We start from the raw sequence: 19,599 nt of genomic DNA on the forward strand, positions 1-19,599 counted from the left end.
GGGGAAAAACAAAACCACCTTTTTGTAATGAAACTTTAGTAGACTTGCGATCCCGAGTCTCAACTAGCATTAGTTTCTAGTGGGGATTTAGCAATAAATGTGCTTTTCTCTATTCTCAACACAAATCCTAAGATTAATTTTGCTGTGAAGTATCTTTAGGTCGTAATTAAAACTGAAGTTACTCATCCTGGTAAGAGCGCCCAGACAGACAATACATACTTATCCATCCCTATTAAATTCTCATGTATTAGGAAGGATATGCTGCATGCAGTACTTGTAACTCAAAGCCTCTTCTGTAGATATGCATTATTTTAAGTTAATAAACAGTTGCACTGTAGAAATTAGAGTTAGAATTGGAGAGTGCTGTGTTAAGTACAGGGGAAAACAAGCGAAGTATGAGAATGTTTTCTCATAGTCAGTGTTTTTTCGTCATGTCTTTAAACATGATATTCTGCAATGAAATGATACAGTGATAAGTGAAATGGAGACATTTGTGAGCTAAAAGACTGTGTTGTTGCAAGAAGCAACTTTACAGCCTAAGCAGAGCTGGACTGACGTAATTCAAGGTCCTGTGGTGAAATCATGGAAGGCTGCTGAAGCATGGCTCCTTACATGTATATAAAGTACATTGTAGATTAATTATCTTCTCATGATAATGGTATAGCTACTGCCTATTACATTTCATTAGCATTGCCTTATAGATGCTCATGATTATTTTCTGTCTTTCTCTTCGCCCCATTTTAGTGGAATCGGTCGAAATTGGCCATGGGCCTCTGGCGGAAGCAGCATTTTGGCAGAATTTGGGACTTTGCATCTGGAGTTTGTACATTTGAGCCACCTGTCTGGAAACCCAGTCTTCGCTGAAAAGGTTAGACTGCTCTGTCAAAATCATGTTGTAAAAGAAAATCGCATATTCATAATATGAATGGGGAAAGATTTGGATTTTCCTCAGTTGCAAGCATTTGTCACATTTTCTGTAATCACCTTGGCATGTTTTTGTATTAAACAGTCAAAAATCTCCTCCGAAATTTTTCTGATGTATATTCTTCTATATGGCCCCATAAAACATTTAATTTCTGTTTATGTTCTAAATTAGTATCACATGAAACAATCAGACTGTAGAGCTTTCTTCAGTTCTTTACTTAATGGGATGTAAGCAAAACCTGACATTATATTCAGGATAATAACTGATGTCTAGAGAAAGCAAAGCATCATGATGATTTCAACAAGTTTATTCTTCATACTGCTGTATAATATCACTTCTGTCAGTGAGGTTAGAAAGCCCTTCCGTTGCACTGACCTATCAGAAATATACTTTGAATTCTCTTTGGGGAAGGAAAAGAAGTCACATGCTTAGACAAAACCGTTGTTATGCATACTAACTCTTCCAAAATTTGATAACATTGTCTTCTGGATACTTTCTATTTACATGAGCCATGGAAAGACCTCCTCCTTCCCTCAATTCCCACCTGAACAATTTTCCGTTGCTTTTTGATGTACTAATAGCCAGCAAGTCCCGTTCTTCATAATATACTTTAGCATTTATCTTCTTTTTATTTCCTAATTAAAACTTAGACTTGTTTTGATTTTGTATTCTTACTGCAGCTGCCCCATTTATCAACTTATTTATTATTAAGTTTATATTATCAACTTATTAATCTAATTATTGATGAGACTCCAAATGTTTAGCAGTAGGTCTAAAAGCAATAGTCACATCTAAAATTATTATTAGGAAGGGACTGAGTGGCTTTGCTGGAGTAGCATTGTCAGCATTGGAATAAATTTTGTGAAGCAAACTCCTATCAATTTTCATGTATTTAGGGGTAAATTTAAGAACAGTTTCTCTTAAATTTGAACTGGGGAGGGGGAGTGGATGGGGAGGGAGTGGCAGCACTGAGGAATAGCCAGAAACAAATTGACAACGTAAGTTAATTTTCTTTTGACTTTTATGGTAATTTAATGCATAACATCTGTTCTACTATGAGACAATGAAAGTGTGTATCTTAAAAACCCTAGCCCGTGGTTCTCCTACACATGCTCTAGCATCATACTCTAGCTGCAAGGTGCTGAAAATCTGTTTATGTAAGCTGTTCTTAAAACCCCCGAGAGATTGCAATTCCAAAGACCTCTAAGGCAAACCATTCCAGGGCTGGTACACTTGATAAAGAAGACGAAGCACTGCAATAAGCTTTGCCTGGAAGTATTCATAGAAAAACTCATTAATTGAGGTCTAGGACTCGTTGCAGCCTGCATTTGGGCAATGAGTAGTGTCAAGATGCAAGAGGCAGTTTGTGTACCACAACAGAAATCCTCCAGCAGCTTGGAATAAGTTAATTTATCTTCTCTTTCAGTAGCTACTTCACTGGGTCTCTAGGCACTTGGGTTTATAATGAAGCTGTCAGTACCCTTTTGTTACAATTTCTGGCCTGCAGTACTCAGGATCCTCATTCTCCCAAGTTGCTACGTTTGCTTTTTTTGTGAATTCTAAAATTCAGTATAACTCATTTCATGTGCTCTGCAGTGGATTGTGCTGCTGGATGGCTCCAGCTGCTGAGCATCTGGACTGTAGTTGTTTCCCTGGGCATCTCATTTGTAGTGAGCTCCTTAGCAGTGCCGGCAGAGCGCTCAGGGCTGCCTGGGTCCCTGCTGCTGGGCTAGCTGGTTGTATAAAGCTCAGTCAGTTCCAGCCATGCTCTCCTTTCCAGGCAAAATTCCTTTACAGTTCACTTCCCCACCTGCACTAGGTGATAAACTTAATATTTTTAAATTATTATTTTAAATTATTGTTATTAAGCTTAATAGCAATTCTGATTTAGGTGTACAGGGAATATAATGCTGACGCAGCTGAGCTTAGTTAAGGCAAATAGCCTCAGTGAATTTCAGTATCCTGTGGAGAAGGGAGATACTCTTCATGGCAAGTTGTGAACTTTGGAGCTTGCTCCTGTTGTGTTGTTTCACTGCTGACAGTTGACACAGAAAATCCAGAGGTTTTCAGGTTGTCTGCATGATGATACCAGCTTCTTCAATAGTGATATGATTGCGCAGAGTGTTTGGATGTATGTGTTGAATAAGATCAGGAGAGCTATTTTTAGGCATATTTACACTCTTGTATTTTGTGGGGAAAATGGATCAGTGCTCAGTGCTTTGTACCTTCCACTAGGTAATGAATATCCGAAAAGTTCTAAATCGACTGGATAAACCAGAGGGCCTTTACCCCAACTACCTGAATCCCAGCAGTGGCCAGTGGGGCCAGCGTAAGTAGCTGAAGTCTTTGGTACTATGACCTGTCTATCAAAGTGCTCTTTGCAGTTGTTAACTTCTTTCAGTCGCTGTTACATGTTTTACATATATATATATGTATATATTTATAAAGAACTTATATAACATATAGAACACTCACTTTGTATCTGAGGTTCTATGAAATGTAAAAAATACTACAAATATACAAATAATAATCTTACTTGCTGTATTTTAATACAGTTTTTCTGAGCTTTCAGTATGGCTTGTGGAAGCAGGAAAATGTATGAATATGTATGACTTTGTAAAGGAATTTGTGGACTACAGAAGTCTCTTATTCAAAAATCTAAAGTGCTCTCTGAACTAGCTGTGTAAGGAAACATTATCAGCTTGTCTGAATCAAATTCCACATTTTCAGAGTGCCTCCACTGAAGGAAAAAAAGTAGTAAGACAAGCCTTTCCAGTTAATACCAGCTGTGATTTCTGTTGAAGTTTAATGCCACCAACTGAGGAAGAAAACTAAACAGAAATGTGTCATGGCAATAATCCCCTTGGAACCAGTACTAAAGATACCAAAATTAGAAGGAAAAGTGTATAAAATACTTGAATTACTTGAATTCCTTAGCCCCTTCCTGATGACTGAGCCTTTTCTTGTTCATTGCTTTCTCTGATCTCCATGTCAAAAGCCTGCACAGTGTGCAGGATCATGATTCTAGAGACCTTACTGCTTTTTCTACTTTTCTGCTTAGGTTCAGTCTGCCACCATCCTATTCATACAAGTCCATGTCTTTCTATTATTTTCTTCCTTACATTTTCCAGTGGAAATGTTGATCCTACAGCCATAGGTACTGGGTTTGGTTAGAGACAATCTCAGCACCTGTGAGCCAGGTCCAGTTAACTAATTTCTTGGCTTCTGTTAGCCAGAGAAGCAGCTTTTTGATGCTTCATGAGAGCAGATCTTTCTAGTGTCTGAGGCAGTTAGTGGCTCTGCCTTATATATTTTAAAGCAGTCAAAAGACTTATTCTGCCTTATGGCCTCTGTTATTTCCATATTTCTAATAAAATTGCATCTTAAGCCCTCCTCATTCACACGAAATGCCAGTTTTTGTTGGTGTTGGCACAGAAAAATTTATAGCGTACAGGACCTTTGCTGTCCAACAGCATGCAGTGTTGACAAATAAATAGCTTCCTGTGCCTGTGAATGATGGGCACTGATGTTGATGCAGGTCTACCCCTGGTATGCTGAAGCAGCAGAGACAAGTTCCATCTTGTTGCATCTCTTCCATATCAGTTGCCTCCATTCACCAACACTGATCAACTAATTTTTTCTCCACAGAGAAGATCAGAATGTGAGACTTGAAAGATGTGTTATTTGGGATTGCTTTTCTAGGCTGTTTTCAGCTGATTACAACAGAAGGGAAAAACCAAACAACCAAGACCCTTAACTGGTACAAGACAGAAATATTTTCTCTCAAACATCAAGTGGGGAGGGAGGAATGGTTTCTGTACATTTCTTCTCCAGCAGTTCTGTAGCTGTGAAGGCCACTGCTGGATCTCTGCCATTGTTCCTGTAAATTCAGTTAGCCCTTGTTATTTTGACAGTAAACTGACAGTGATTTGCTGCAGCATGCGTCAATTGGATTTGTCTACTGCAATAATGTATATAATAACAGGGCTTATTATTGATGAAACTCTGCTTGTGCTATTTAGTTTGCAAATGTCAGAGGTTTCTATGGTAATTTATTTAGGAAACCGTAAAGGTCATTTAAATGCTGCTGTTCAAAGATCAGCCTTTGATCATAGGAAATGTTCTCATTGTTTTAAGAAACCTCTTTTCCTTTTGGATCATGAACATTTAATTAAAAAATGGTGTGGTCTTCCCAGAATTTCAATATATCTCATTCAAAAGAGGATGGAGGGGAAAAGAAAGCCATTTGAAACCCAGGTTTGGTAGTAGAATATATTTGGTAGGCAAAGGGATAGGATACATTCAGAAAACTAAATTATTTTTTGCATGTCACAGGCTAGTGGAGGAAAAGGACACTGTTAATATAGTTTGAACAGACAAATATGTATCTTCTACATTTGCATGTCTTTGCAACCTGTCTGGAAGGTGCGAGGAGGCCTTCCAGGGAGAGAAAATACAGAGGAGTATAAAAATAAATTCTCTGTGTTCTTTTGAATTCCACCAACAGGGGCATAACTTTGAAGCTAAGATCAGAGTTAGGTGTCAGGAAGTGTGAGCTCAGTACCACTAAACCTTCTGCATTTCACTTTATAAGTCTGGATCATCCCATGCAGTTTTTTTTTGCTTTTTTCATAGCCAGAATTTTGTGATATGACTCAGGGACTTCCTGTGTGATCTCTGTAATGACATCTCCATCCTGGATTTTTTGAGTGGAATTAGCAGATCCCTCCTTTGCTGTAATATTGACAGTTAAAAATGAGTAGTCCTGGTAAAGCACTTTGAAAATTTTTCACTGAAGACTCAATAAATGCCAAATCACTTAATTTTACCAGGCAGCACGAAGTTTCAAAAGCAAACCTCTAGCTACTGTTCTTAACTTAATGGAACTTAGAAAAACACTTCACATGTATGTATAGTTGTAGTATTTCATGTATTATGGGGATCTAGGCTGAAATCATGATAACCCATCAAAATTTTGCCAAGAATCTTTTAGGTTCCTGGACAGCAAGTGGGTGCAATCTTGTACAAGCAGCTGAGAGCATCACTAAATTTCCTATCACTGGTGCAACTGATGTTGAATGACTGGCTTGTGTGGTGTTAGTGTTTACAGAGTCATGTCCTAAACTGTGCAACTGAATAATCACAGCATCTGTAGTACCAGATCGTTTCACATACTAAGCATAGGGCAGAATAAAGCAGCATCACAGGAACAATCCTCTATAGATGTGGTGAAGTCCTTTTATTTTTCTTCCAAACCACTACTGAGTTCTGAGAGCAGTCAGATGTTCAGAAATGTAGTATTATTTTTAAACGTATTGCTCAGCATTTTGAAATACCATTAAATAACCTGAAATTCAACTCTGCAGTAAAGAGCTAAAAGCCTTTTTTAATGACGTGACTTAAATGAAAAGTTAGTGACTAAAAGACCAATGCCTGCACATTAAGAAGGGAAAGCCTTTATCAAATCAGAGAGCACTTCCTACTATTTTCCCTTTTTAGAATTAAAAAAAGAACTTAGTTTGACATGGTTTTGTATGGAATAGACTGCATGAATTAGAATTAACACGTATAAATTGCTTTTTTCTTTGCCGTGATCTCCTGTAGCACATTGTGGATATTAAATAACTATGGTGCTTTAGCTAGATTAAAAATATAGCAATAAAAGAAATAATTCTCTGTATATACCAGTAAAGTTTTTCCTGAGGTTCCAGGCTTATCTTTATTAAAGATGATGTAGAAATAGATCATTAAATACACTGTTTCAAACTGTAATTGTATTTTATTGTTCTGGTTGAAGATGAAATTGCCGTTCAATATCTTTCTTCCCTGTTAAGATCATGTCTCCATTGGAGGGCTTGGGGATAGCTTTTATGAATATCTGCTCAAGGCATGGCTGATGTCAGACAAGACAGATGAAGATGGCAAGAAAATGTATTATGATGCTGTTCAGGTAAATAAGACATTTAAATCTTCCCTTCCATAATAATCTAATCTGTAATAATCCTAAAGAGACAGGCTCTGAGGACAATATGAGAGATTTATGTATTTGCCACCACAGGATGTTTTTTAAAGAATCAGTTTCTGTTTTAAAAAAAACTTCTTCAAATGGAAGTGCTAGAAGAACACAGATACTATGGGAAAGGGGAGAATTTTGAAGTATAACTATTTTTTTTAACTGCAATATAGTCATCTGTCTCTGGATGAGACAAGTATAAAATAAGCAACAAAAACCACATCTACAAGTAGCTCTCAGATAGATGTTCAACTCTTTTTCCTGAGTCTTCTCTAGGTATTTATTAGTCTTGTCCTTTTCCTTTATATCCAGGAGGGAATTCTTCTCTTGTGTTTCAATTCTCTCATGTCTGTCAGCCATGAAAAGTGTTTTGACTGTGGTCCACACGTGGATCAATGTGTTATGGTAGATAATTAGAAATGAAAATGGGGGGTTGTTTCACAATGACTTTTTGGTACAAGAGTATATATTTGCCAGCTTCTGCTAAACAGCCAAATTGGACACAAGAGAAAGTTTTATAAAATCAGAACTGTTCATACTTACATTTCTATATGGTATTTTATTTATGATCTTCCTGGTCTTCACTTCCTTTTGTTATTTATGGTATTTCTTTAATGTGCTGTTTTGGGAGAAATAATGGGTTTGTGACACCAGATTGAGACTTCGGAGGTATTCAGTTTAAATTCATATTTACAGGCTTTCCTTCCAGTCCTGGGCAAATGACCCGTTTTCTCAGTTCTTTGCTTTCATATATATATATATAGATATATATTAAAAAAGAGAATAATATTCCTTCTTTTTTCCCCCCATCCTTTCATCTGTTTTGACTGGAAGCTGTCTATGGGCAGGAATTTTATCTCTTATTAACTGTACCTACAGTGCCTCTGTAGACAAGGCTTTGAGATGCTAAGCAACATCTACTTATTCTTTCATATATCTGGAAACGCACTTATCCCTAGGGAAGTCATAAGTCTCCTTTTACTTCCCGTACAGAAAAAGTGGTGGCATTAAAAAATACAACCATGGTTGCTTATTGCAACCATCTTTGTTTTCATTAGAGAGGAAAGTCAAGTGTGAAGGTTTGAGGGAGGGTGTGATCCCTGGTGGTTGTAAATTTGACAACCAAGATATCCTCTGCTAAGAAAATCTTGCCTTTAATTTTGTAAGTGCAGATTTGGATGCAGTCAGCCTCATTTTCACTGCTAGCGTGGTTTCAACTTCAGAGCAAAAGGTGGATCTTAAATTAGGTTTGAGTGCATTTGAGGCTGTAACATAAGAACAGTGCTGTTGTAATAGCTCAGCCATTGGGTTGGCAGCCAAACTGAGAGAACAGTGTGTGTGAAATTATCAATTCATCTTACCATGGAAGACATTTTGAAGCACCTCAAAGCTGCTTCTAGCCTTCTATTTCCACTGGTTTAAAAACATCAGGTTTTTATTGAGGTCCCAGCAGGGAGCAGAAGTGGTGACAGCCCCCACACCACAGGACCAGTTCTCCCTGCTCAGGTTTCAGCTGGAGGAGCAGAATTGCCTGTTCAGCAGCGCTACCGAATGTGACAATATCAATGACAGGGTCTGAGCTCTGCTGCATATGAATGTTTTAAAGTACCTATTTTCTTAATATTTTTTAGTAGTATTAGCTCTGAAGCAGTCCAGTCATCATGTCTGACGAGAGTGTTAGTGTTTGGGAGGACCTGACTAAAAGCTGCTGGCTGAATGCTATTTCCAGTGTTTTCTGATTGATGGCATTCCTGTTGTCTGTTTTCTGTACTGAGGTACATCTCTACCAAAGCTGGAAGTGTATGTGCAGCATTAGAGATTGCAGCTTGATGTTGTAAAGTAGCTTGTTCAGGAAACAGCAGCAAAGTTTCAGCCTCACAGAAACTGCAGGATACTTGGGCCTCACTGAGATGCCAGGTTTTTCATTGGAGTAACTATCCTGATTTGAAATCCATCCTGATACTGGCTTCAATGCTATCGATCCATTACTTATCTAAATTAAAGCTGATTTAAGTGTCTGCACAAGCTGCAGTCTTTCTTTATGACTAAGGCTGCACGGTGTGGGCATTCTGAGTCTGCTTTGTATTTTCTTAGAGAAATTTCCCCCAGTGCTCTCAGAATCTTTTTCAGACTGTGCCAAAGGGAACAGTATGATTATTCCTGGCCATTCAGTCCAGCACATACCCACCAAATTCTGAAAGAGTGATGTGAAGGTTTGATGCCTAATTCAATATCTTCTGCTATCCAAAACCCACAAATGAAAATATATAGTGAGTTATATAGTTCACTGTGAAAAGCTGAAATCTATTAAGATAGAGCTTAGGGGTTATTTTTCACATTGTTCTGTAAATCATATTTAAAAAAAGGAATGCTTTCCTTTAGAATTTTTGTATCACCTATAGATTATGTAATGGCTTAAGTTAAAAGCAATAACTAAGATGTCAGACTAGATTTAAAAACTGCTCCTGCTTGCCATGAAGATGCATATATGACTGAAGCCATTTGAAGAGTTTATTTCTAATGGACCAACATAGTCTTGTTTTGAATACCAGAGCATAGTATGAATGTATAAGGCCATCAGAGGGATTCATAAACTGTAGAATTCACACAAAAAGACAAGTGAATATATTTTTAATGTAAGTTATTTTTTCTCTTTTGAAAAGTAATACAAATCATGTCCTGCTTCACATAGTACATGAAGTAAGTGATCTTCTTAAACTGTTTTCAATGGATAGCATGCAACATTTAGAACAAATGTGTATTCAGGTTTTATCTATATTTTGAGGATATAACTTCCAATAGAATAATCTATCACTCTTTGCCTGTATCCAGGACAGGAATCATCCCACTCTTCTCAGTTAACAAGCTGATCTCTGAGACACAATTGAGTAGGTTTAGAAGAGAACATGGTAATTTAGAGCAAAAATGGACTTGTGGGTTCACTTATATCTAGTCTAGCAACAGCACTGTCACAAGCAACTACATCAAATCCTCCCCTCTTAAATGTGTCAGCCCTCATTTTCTAAGCTGAAAGGCAATTTTCCCTCTATTGCTATAAATAGGTTGTCTCACACTTGGTGTCTGATGGTCAGGTATCTTTTCCAGTTTTTCCCATTACATTTATTTACGGCCATTTCTGCAATCTTTCTGCATATTATATATACTCTCTGATGCTGCCTTCATCCCTTCCTCAGTGTATTTCTAGAGAAGTAGCATATCAAGAGGCTGTAAAGAGAATGGTAACTCATCCCAGAAGAACTTCACAGGAAGAGGGAAGCACTTCCAAGCAGCTCAGTTCAGTGTAGCCTTTGGTGGCACTTTGGTTTTAGTGAGGTAAAGCAGCTGCTCTCTGCAGGTTTACCTGGAGTCAGGGTAACTAGTTCACTTTTAGACATTGAGATTGTTTACTCTTTCTTACTGGGTAACAGCTGCTCCCAAGATCCTAACAAAAAGACAAGTGATTTCTGCAGAACATAGCACATGGAAATAGAAACAATGGAAGTGGCCAAAAGAAGAACACGTGTTGTGAAGCAGTGCCACAGCCACTCTGCCAGATTTTAACAGCATTCCACAAATTGATGCTAGGCTGGGTTGCACAATTAAGCAATGCTGTAAATGCAGTAAAATTCTGTGGGTATCAAAATGGGAAAAAGTAATTTTTTGCCTCAGTATTTTGAGTATTCAGACAGAAAATATATAAAATTACCTTTTTGAGGATTTTAATTTTTTTTTGTCACATTGCTAACTTTGGAGACTAGCTTTGAGATATACTCAGTTTGCACACTGCCACAGGAAGCTTTGATTTTGATTGGGGTATTTGGGGTATATTTAACTGTCAGCATTAAGTAGTGAATATTTTTCAGAGCACTTGCTTTCAGCCTTTCAGACAAATTAAACAAATTAGTGGAGACTCCTTTCTCATTGAAAGGAGAGGGAAAACAAAGTGTTGTTAGAAAACTGAAAACGTGATAAGCTTTTTTCATCTCTGGAGTTTCATGAGGATCTGTTTAACTGAGGTGATAGTCTGCTGGCTGGTTTGTGCTGACTGCAGTCTCCATTAAGCTGCTTGAAGTGGTTTGCTTTGTGATCGTAGTGATCTTAAAAACTGCATAACTGATGTGGGCAATGAGAGAACTGCAACAACTCAAATATAATGGTTTGTCATACTGGGTAAAGCTAAAAATGATTAATGACTTGAATGTTCAATACTTGAGCACTTCTTGGCATTGAAGAAAATACATGAAGGGGCAGGCAGGATGCTGCAATAGCAGCCCATCTTAGAATGAAACAATTGGTACTCAGCATTCCCACTGCATACTTTGTTTTGGGGTTTTTTTTGGTGTAGGAGGCAGGAAGCAACTTAACTGAATGTAACTTAAATGTGCTCAAATTAATAAAGAGGCCATTTTGTCAGCTGTCATGTTTAAAATATTTACCACCCAGCTGCACTGGTGTTGTGCACATAGTGATAGTATGGCTGCATTATGTAGGAACACAAGATTCATTACACTTACCAGATGAGAACGTCCAGAGGACTCGCTGCTCCTTGTTATTCTCTTCACTGTATTTCCCCTTTAGCAAGAATTTTAAAACTCTCTGCAAGTGCTTACAGAAAGCATAAAGGCTAAACAGGCTTCTGCAGATTTTTTAATTGTTAATAATTTACTAATAACTGCACAATCTCTTAAGTTTTCACCAGAGAAAATATTTATTCAAATTTTAGAGTATTTATGGACTGTCAGGAGAAGCAGCAAGCTATAATGTTGTTAGAAGTTTTTAAGGAGGATTTTAACTAGAAAAGTCTAGAGAAAAATTGTATGATTTTTTCTCATGGCTTTGCTCTTGTCAGAGCAGCCATGTCCTTACTAGTCATGCTATTTTTCCTTCCTTTTCTGATAACAAAAAAAACTTGTCAGGACCAACAGATATTTATCCTAGAGTATTCAAAACATGCACAATGTAACATTTTGAGAGTGACTTGATTTGATTAATGCCACCACCATTAATACTGTTTTAAAAATATGGATAAATTTATCCTTCTGGTAACACACAGCATTTAGTACATTTAGTGCTAGAGCACTGGTGTTTTGAGAGACACTAATAGATCTACAGAGGGGAAAAAAAAAGTGGTTGTTCAGACAAAAGTAAATTGTCAGCTTTCCCGTAGAACTTATCTTTTTAGTGATCAGATGAATAGGTATCACAGTAGTTAAATGTTTGCCAATGATTCCATTTTAAAAATTTAGGTACCTCCATTATAAGCACTCAAATTTCATTGCACATGTAAGCTTGTCTACATAACATGTCTAAAGTCCAAAAGCAGTAAGTGCTTTGGTGCTTTGGTGCTTTCAAAACGTTTCTTATATATTGTGTTTAAACAAATGAAAGTTCTTCTGTATTCAGATTTCAGTTTTGATTTTTGAAGCTCAGTTTAGTCAGCAGTGAGGACCTCAGGATAAGACGCCACTTTTCTTTGGCAGAAGTATTTAAATTATTTGCAACAAGGGCTTGAACTTCCTATTCCAGCAATAAACTTTTTGTAATAAACTCATTGGAATTTTCAGTAAAGGATAAATTTGATTACTTGCAAAGGTTGAGAAAGAAAAGTATCTATTGCATTAGATCAACTCAACAGAGAAAATGTAAGGGAAGCAACAAAGTCACAAGAAAACAGACAATTTACTTAGAAACTCACAGAATGTAAACCCACAATAATCCTGACCTGCTGCTGTGTGCTGTTTCAAAGCAATAAAATGTACTGGCGCAAGCTGTAAATATTAAAATAAATAAATAAGCAATTGACATTATACATCTTTGAATTATTGGAAATACTACATGGTAGAATTCTCTTTCATCCTCACTGTTGCTTCAAATCATCAAAATACTGTTTATGAAAATTCCTAGGGGAAGAAAAATATATTAAAAGTTTGAACTGAGATAATTTATGGTGCTTTGTTATGAAGATGCCTGAAGAGTTGTAATTATCCCCAAAACAGACATTATAAACCCTTGAAATTTAGAAATAGAATAATATTTTTGAAGTTTCAAATTTATTAAGGTATAGAAATATGGAACTGTCTTGCAGGGCAGTTTTATCTCCAGCTACAGTGACATCTTGAGGTGGGAAATGAAACCACCTGGGTTTTGTTAAGAAAGCAGTAATCATTGAAATTCATTAATCATAATTAAGAAGATGCTGTAAAAGGAGGGGTAAAATGCCTAAGAGCTAGAGGTAGCAGAACTGTGGGATCACATTGCAGTTTGAGGTTTGTAATTTGTTATCTCAGCTCCTTCAGCGGAGTTAACACTTCTGTGGCACATGTTTGTTTAGAATTGAGCAGCCTTGAGGAGCAGATCATTTTTCCTGAGAAGCCTCCACCTGTGCTCTGCAGGCAGCTCAGTTAGTGTTTTTGTTACCTGTCAGTGTAATCCACCAAGAGAAAACCTGTAAAAATAAGCTTACTGATTAGTTTTTAACTCATTTGAACAGTGAGATGATTCAGTTCTGGGTCTTCTGTGTTTCTCTATAAACAATACATTTTAAACAACTCAAAGGGTAAACGAAGGATTTTGCAATCACAAAATCAAGTCGGGGACGGACGGAGGGGTGGCGAAGACATCATGTAAGCTGTGTGAAAAGCTTAAAGAAGTGAAGAACTGAATGGAGGAGAATGGTTTTTATTAGGAGGGTCCAGTTCTGCTTAGTTTAGCAAGGGTAAGAACTGGCAGTATAATGTATAGGTTAAGGAACAGGCTGATAAGCAGAGAACACAAAACATATTGCCTTAACAAAGAGTGAGGGGGAGGAGATCAGGTTGGGAAAACTGAAGAGTTTCTTCTTTATGCTGTCAATAACAGAGATTACACAAATGTGTGTCTTGGGGTGACTTTAGGATGTGTATCCCTTATCGCTGCCTTATGCCCAGAAATTAATTTTGTGCCTTTCTATGCCTTTAAACTGAGCCTGAGAAGGGAGAGAGACAAAAAACCGAGCAAAACTTTCAAAGCAGTTTGCAGTTTGTTTCAAGGACATAGAGATAGAGACAGTTCTCTGCGTTCAGCAGCGGCAGGAGTGGGAGGAAGCACCCTGCTTGCTTGCTTTCCAGCCAGCTTTCAGCTTTCCTTTTCTCTGGAGGGAGACAGAGAGTTGAACTTTTGTTTTCCTGGGACTTCGGGGTTTTTTTCCCTTCTTCTTTTTTCGACTGTTTCAACATCAGAGCACATTGGAACTTTTTCCACCGAGATAGAGGCCCTGGTGGAGGGGGCCCCACCCTGTCCCAGCTCTGAGGAGGAGGGGAGAGAGGCTACCTATGGAAGGACTCTGAAATTTTCCCAGGTTTTTCTCTCCACAGCGAGAGGTTCTATTATTTGGCATTATTATCCTTTTTCTGTGTGTTTGTTAAATAAATAGTTTTTATCTTTTTCATTTTCCTTTGAGGAAAATTCATTTTTTCCCGAACCTGGTGGGGGAGGGCTGGTTGTAACCTGCTTTCTATCAGAGGATATGTTCCTCCACATTTGTCCAAACCGGCACAACGTGCAGTTTGCAATCCTGTAGTTGAAACAATTCCTAATGTCTCATTCACTGTGACAGATAGGCAAGGGCATATTTTTAACATGCAAACTCATGAGAAAGATGCCAGTAGTAATACAAGGAGCACTTGAGTAACAATTCAAACTGTAAAGGGACTGTTAGCGTTTCTAATTGAGTGCTCAAGCATTTATACAGTTGTTGCATCAAAGGAATAATTTCCCACAAGATGGAGAAAAAAGTAATTTGGCTGAAGGCTTTACTGCAGTGAGATCTGTAAGCAGAGCCTTAGGTAAAAGCTTAAAAAGAAAAATTGCCAGGAACTGTATCAGCCATAAAAAGTTACTCTGGCTCTGAGAGCTTATGGCTACATGACATACTGTGTGCCATACTGGCTTTACATGTAGTAAATTTATTTCTTTAAATATCTGTAAAATATTTATTTACCTTTAGTTTCCCTCTCCTTTTTTGTCCACTACAGCCTCAAATCAGGTTGTCTCAAATTTTTTTGTTTCAGTTTTTTTTTCCCACTCCTAGGTAGCATCTTCTATTGCTCTCTTTGGTAACATATATTTGTAGCCACTTTTTCTCTTTCCAGCCTTTTCTGTTGCACTGTCTCTCCACTCTACCTTGAAGGAAATAAATAAATTACTATTTGAATTGCAGAAATACATTCTGGAATGAAATGAAATTTCCATTTATTTAAAGAAAAAGTGTACCAGCTCCAAACAATTATGCCTCGGTGATGTATTTTCAGCTAATCAAAGACCACATTCTTCTAGCTTTTTTGATTGTTTTCAGAAACTGTATATTGGTTTATATTGAGGATATTAATTACAGTAAGAAGAAATAATAATCTCTATAGTGATAAATATCACAGACTTATAGAATGATTTGGGTTGGAAGGGATCCAGAAGATCATCTCATTCCATCCCTCTGCCATGGACAGGGAAAGCTTTCACTTGCTCAGAGCTCCATCCAATCTGACCTTGAACACTTCCAGGGATGGGGCATCCACAACTTCTCTGGGCTATGAGTTCCAGTGACTCATCATCCTCACAGGAAAGAACTTTTTTCTAATATCTAATCTAAACCTATCCTCTTCCAGTTTGAAGCCGTTTTCCCTTGTTCTGTCACTACATGCCCTTGTAGAAAGTCCCTCTCCTTCTTTCCTGTAGTCTCCCTTTGGGTGCTGGAAGGCCACAACTAGGTCACCCCAAAGCCTTCTCTTCTCCAGGATGAATAATCCCAATTCTGTCAGCCTTTCCTCATGGGAGAGGTGCTACATCCCTCTACCTGATCTGAAAACAGTGCAGGAAGGAATTATTTGTAGTTGGGGAGCAAGTTGCAGTAGACCTGCAATTCAAATGAATGTGTCCCTTGAAATGAGTATGTAATTGTATCAAAATAAAACTAAATTGATTTTAAGTACGAAATTCAGAATCAATTGTACCAGACAGAGCTTTTCACTTGGGTGGATCTTTGTCACTGTACTATATATTCTCCTTTTATGATAACTTGTTTTACTCACTTGATTTCCCTGCCAGAACTACACCCAAAGCACTGCAGACAGCAAGTAGCATTTCCCTATGGGGACGTAACCCTTCCTTCCCATCCTGCTCTTAAACTTCAGGTTTCATGTCTAGGTACAAATGCTTACTGACCTAGCATGCCATTAATAAAGACATACACATTGGTATAGGTATTATCTAGCACTCAGGGACCCAGGACTGTACAAAGCATGGCAAGGCAATCTGAGAGGCTGTAATATATCTAATAACTACCTCATAAAAGTAGCTTTAAATAAGGTGGTTACATAATAAAATAACTTTTAATAGACATATGTACTAGTTCTTAATAGACCTCATTTATAAAACCGAGATGATTTGCTTTACTAAACACAAATACTTAAATTGGAAATATATTTTTATTTTGTGACGTTCTTGGTATCAATCAGCATCAATTTTTTAGTTTCTTAACACCAGTTTGTTAGAATAATTTTAAAACTCTGGGATTTTAAAACTCTTGGAAGTCATCTTTTTTTAGCCTGAACTCTAATCTTGAGCCAAAAGAGGGGAAAAAAACTCAAAAATACTAATTGATATCACAAAATCCATTTTTATACAAGAGTCAACTCTGATCTAGTTAATATAGTTCAAAAGTGCATCATTGCTGTTATGTCTGTCAGATACAGTAAATTTGATTCTGTTTTTCAGCCATTACTTTCTAAAAAAAATGCAACATAGGTAATTTTAGTTATCAATCTATTTTTATAGTTGTTTATTTTTTAAATAAATTCTGACCCAACAGCTAAGTGACCAGTAGAGTTATTGCCTATTTTCAGAACTGTTGTTTTGGTGAGATGGGAGATACCATGCTGAAAGGTTACATGAAATGTCATTAAAGTTTTTGCTTTGTGAACTTGGTTTTAGGTGGCTTGCTGTTAGAATGCCCAAATAGGTCTGAAAGCTATTTCCCACAGAATTATTGTGTCTTTTCTCACCTTTCCCCTTTCACATCTAATTCCTCTTTCTATAGGTTAAATTATGCAGGATTTTTAAAGCAGAATTTGTTTAAAGCACAGGAATTTTCATTATTTACTTCTGCTCTAAAATTTAAGTATGTTTTTCCAGTAGGTACGTAGTGCTAAAAACATACAATCAAGGAGGAAACAAGGGGTGGAGGAGTTTTGTGAGCTAATAGTGGCTCTGGATCTGGGCAGAAAACACCCTTACTAAGTGCTTTGCACTAATATTACTGGAAAACAAAGTATAGTTTTCAATGTAACGTTCTTGGCAGAAAAAAAACTCATGTAAAAATTGTACAGTTATTCTGCTGATGCTTCTAATTTAGAGAGGATTTTTCATGCTTATAGGAACAACCTTTACAAATGCTTAAGTGGGGAGAAGAAACTACAATCACTACTTTCTCTTTATAAAACTTGTTTAAAAATCCTGGCGTTTTTATTAATAGTTGTCTCTAGTGATATGTTTTAATGGTTCTTCTCTTGCATAATGCATGTTGAGTACTGGTTTTGGATCTTACAATTTCAGCAGAAGGACCAGAGCACTGATGGATAACTGAATGGATGACAGAGTTATTTATCTCCTCTCCGTTACCCTTTAAAGAATAATACCTTATTTCTCTGTGGGCTTCTAATTAATGTGCTCTTCTGCATCTCCTCTGTTGTTTGAATTCTGCTCTTCCCACAAGGGAAGGCTGCCTTCCTGGATTTTGTAATTAGTGACCATACAGTGATAACATCACCAACTTCCAGTTCTCTCTGGATTTGTGTATTTTTATTCTGCTTAGGGTTTTTTTTACAGAGATCTCAGTGAGACCTTGCTCTTGATTGATAAGTAGAGGATTTCAGTCTGGGAGGGGAAACCCATTGGACTTCAGGAATGCCATCTAGACTCAGACGCCTAACATCATTCACTGCATGCACTGAGTCAAGTGTTTTGAATATGAGTTATGACTGCATATAATTTACATGAAGTTATATCAATAACCACCTCCTTTAACTCAGAATTAAAATGGGAAATACAGAATCTGAAGTGATGGCTAATCACCATTGAAAGTTAAGGTACCTGAAACTGCTCAATGTAGAAAGGGGGAAAACTAAAATAATTCAAAATTTGAAGTGTGTTTTGTAGGTCTTTCCAACATTTTTGTAAAATGTACCCTGTAAACTGCTCAAAGTTGAAGCAAAATTAGTCATCTTTACTGATGTATGTTAATCTGCCTTGTTTTGGCTTCACTTTGAAGTTATGCTGACTCATATTATCCATTGCATTTCATGAGCAAAGGCAAGACAGAGCAAAAACAACCAACATACCAACATAAAAGACAGTTTTGTCCTTTGCACTTAACCAAATGGACCTTTGGTTTGAAATCACGTCCCTTGGCAGGCCATAGAGACCCACCTCATCCGAAAGTCAAGCGGGGGCCTGACGTACATCGCCGAGTGGAAGGGCGGATTGCTGGAACACAAGATGGGACACCTCACTTGTTTTGCTGGAGGCATGTTTGCTCTGGGAGCAGACGGAGCACCCAGTGACAAGACAGGCCATCACATCGAGCTGGGTGCTGAAATTGCCAGGACTTGCCATGAATCCTATGATCGTACACGTGAGTTCCATATTGCAGACCTTGGCTGCGCAGCTTGCCGTCGTGAAGGCAGTCACTGGTATTTTTGCATAAAGCTGAATGAAAATTGTTGCATGGTGAGAACTGTTCATCCTTTCTGAGCAAATGCTGCCTTGCTTTAAGAGTAACTTTTTTAATGGCTGCTCTGTTTTGTAAATAATTTCGGTGCACCTGTAGTAATTAACATGAAAGTTACATAATAGTAATTAGCAAGCTTTTTTCACTATGCCAATTTCTGCATAGCTGAATACAAGTAAGAGTTGGAATCTGTTCATTTATGCATCAATATAGCTGTTGTTCGTGTTTTATGCACAAAAGAATATTTTACACTCAGTTCTGTTGATACAATGCTACAAACAATAGAATTGCATGAAGAAAGTGGATTTCTGTGCAGGAAATTTCTTTAGATTTTATTGTCGTCTTATAGCAGCATTTCAGGTCCCAGCATGTATTTTCTAGTTTGATATAGAAAAGTAAATATCCTCATCTTTCTGGCAAAATTTCACTTGTTGTTAGTTACATGAAGTCTTCCAGAATGGAAATGCTAGCATTGCTGTTCAAAGTGTAGCTGCCATTTAAAGCATTGGTGAAGAACAGCTCTCTCCTACTCCATATTATTTATAAAATATTAAAAACAGGAGGTGCTGCAGGATCTTTCGTAAATTACAGAGTTTTGGGTATATGGCTTTGTGCCTCAAAGAAGGCTAGTGTGATTTGGTAATTTTGTGGGTTTGATTTGGTATGTTACATAATTTGAAACCTTTTTTAATGCCTTTATTTTAGTCAGTGCTTTTATATTGTCTAGGCATGAAACTGGGACCAGAAGCCTTCAGATTTGATGGTGGTGTTGAGGCCATTGCTACAAGGCAAAATGAAAAATACTACATCCTACGACCAGAAGTCATAGAGACCTACATGTACATGTGGCGGCTCACTCACGATCCAAAGTACAGGCAGTGGGGATGGGAAGCTGTTGAGGTA

At 37.5% G+C, this 19,599-nt stretch overlaps 1 protein-coding gene across 1 annotated transcript in view; it reads left to right on the forward strand.

Annotated features, from left to right (window-relative positions):
* MAN1A1 (mannosidase alpha class 1A member 1) overlaps nt 1–19,599 on the forward strand; it is a 142,211-nt gene that overhangs the window by 112,944 nt on the left and 9,668 nt on the right. Inside the window, exons 6-10 of the mRNA XM_069010899.1 lie at nt 745–868; nt 3,161–3,254; nt 6,760–6,875; nt 18,381–18,600; nt 19,424–19,596. Of these exons, the coding sequence (XP_068867000.1) occupies nt 745–868; nt 3,161–3,254; nt 6,760–6,875; nt 18,381–18,600; nt 19,424–19,596 (727 nt within the window). The remainder of the gene's footprint in view (nt 1–744; nt 869–3,160; nt 3,255–6,759; nt 6,876–18,380; nt 18,601–19,423; nt 19,597–19,599) is intronic.

Source organism: Aphelocoma coerulescens, chromosome 3 (genome assembly GCF_041296385.1).
Source record: "Aphelocoma coerulescens isolate FSJ_1873_10779 chromosome 3, UR_Acoe_1.0, whole genome shotgun sequence".
NCBI classification, from domain to species: Eukaryota; Metazoa; Chordata; class Aves; order Passeriformes; family Corvidae; genus Aphelocoma; species Aphelocoma coerulescens.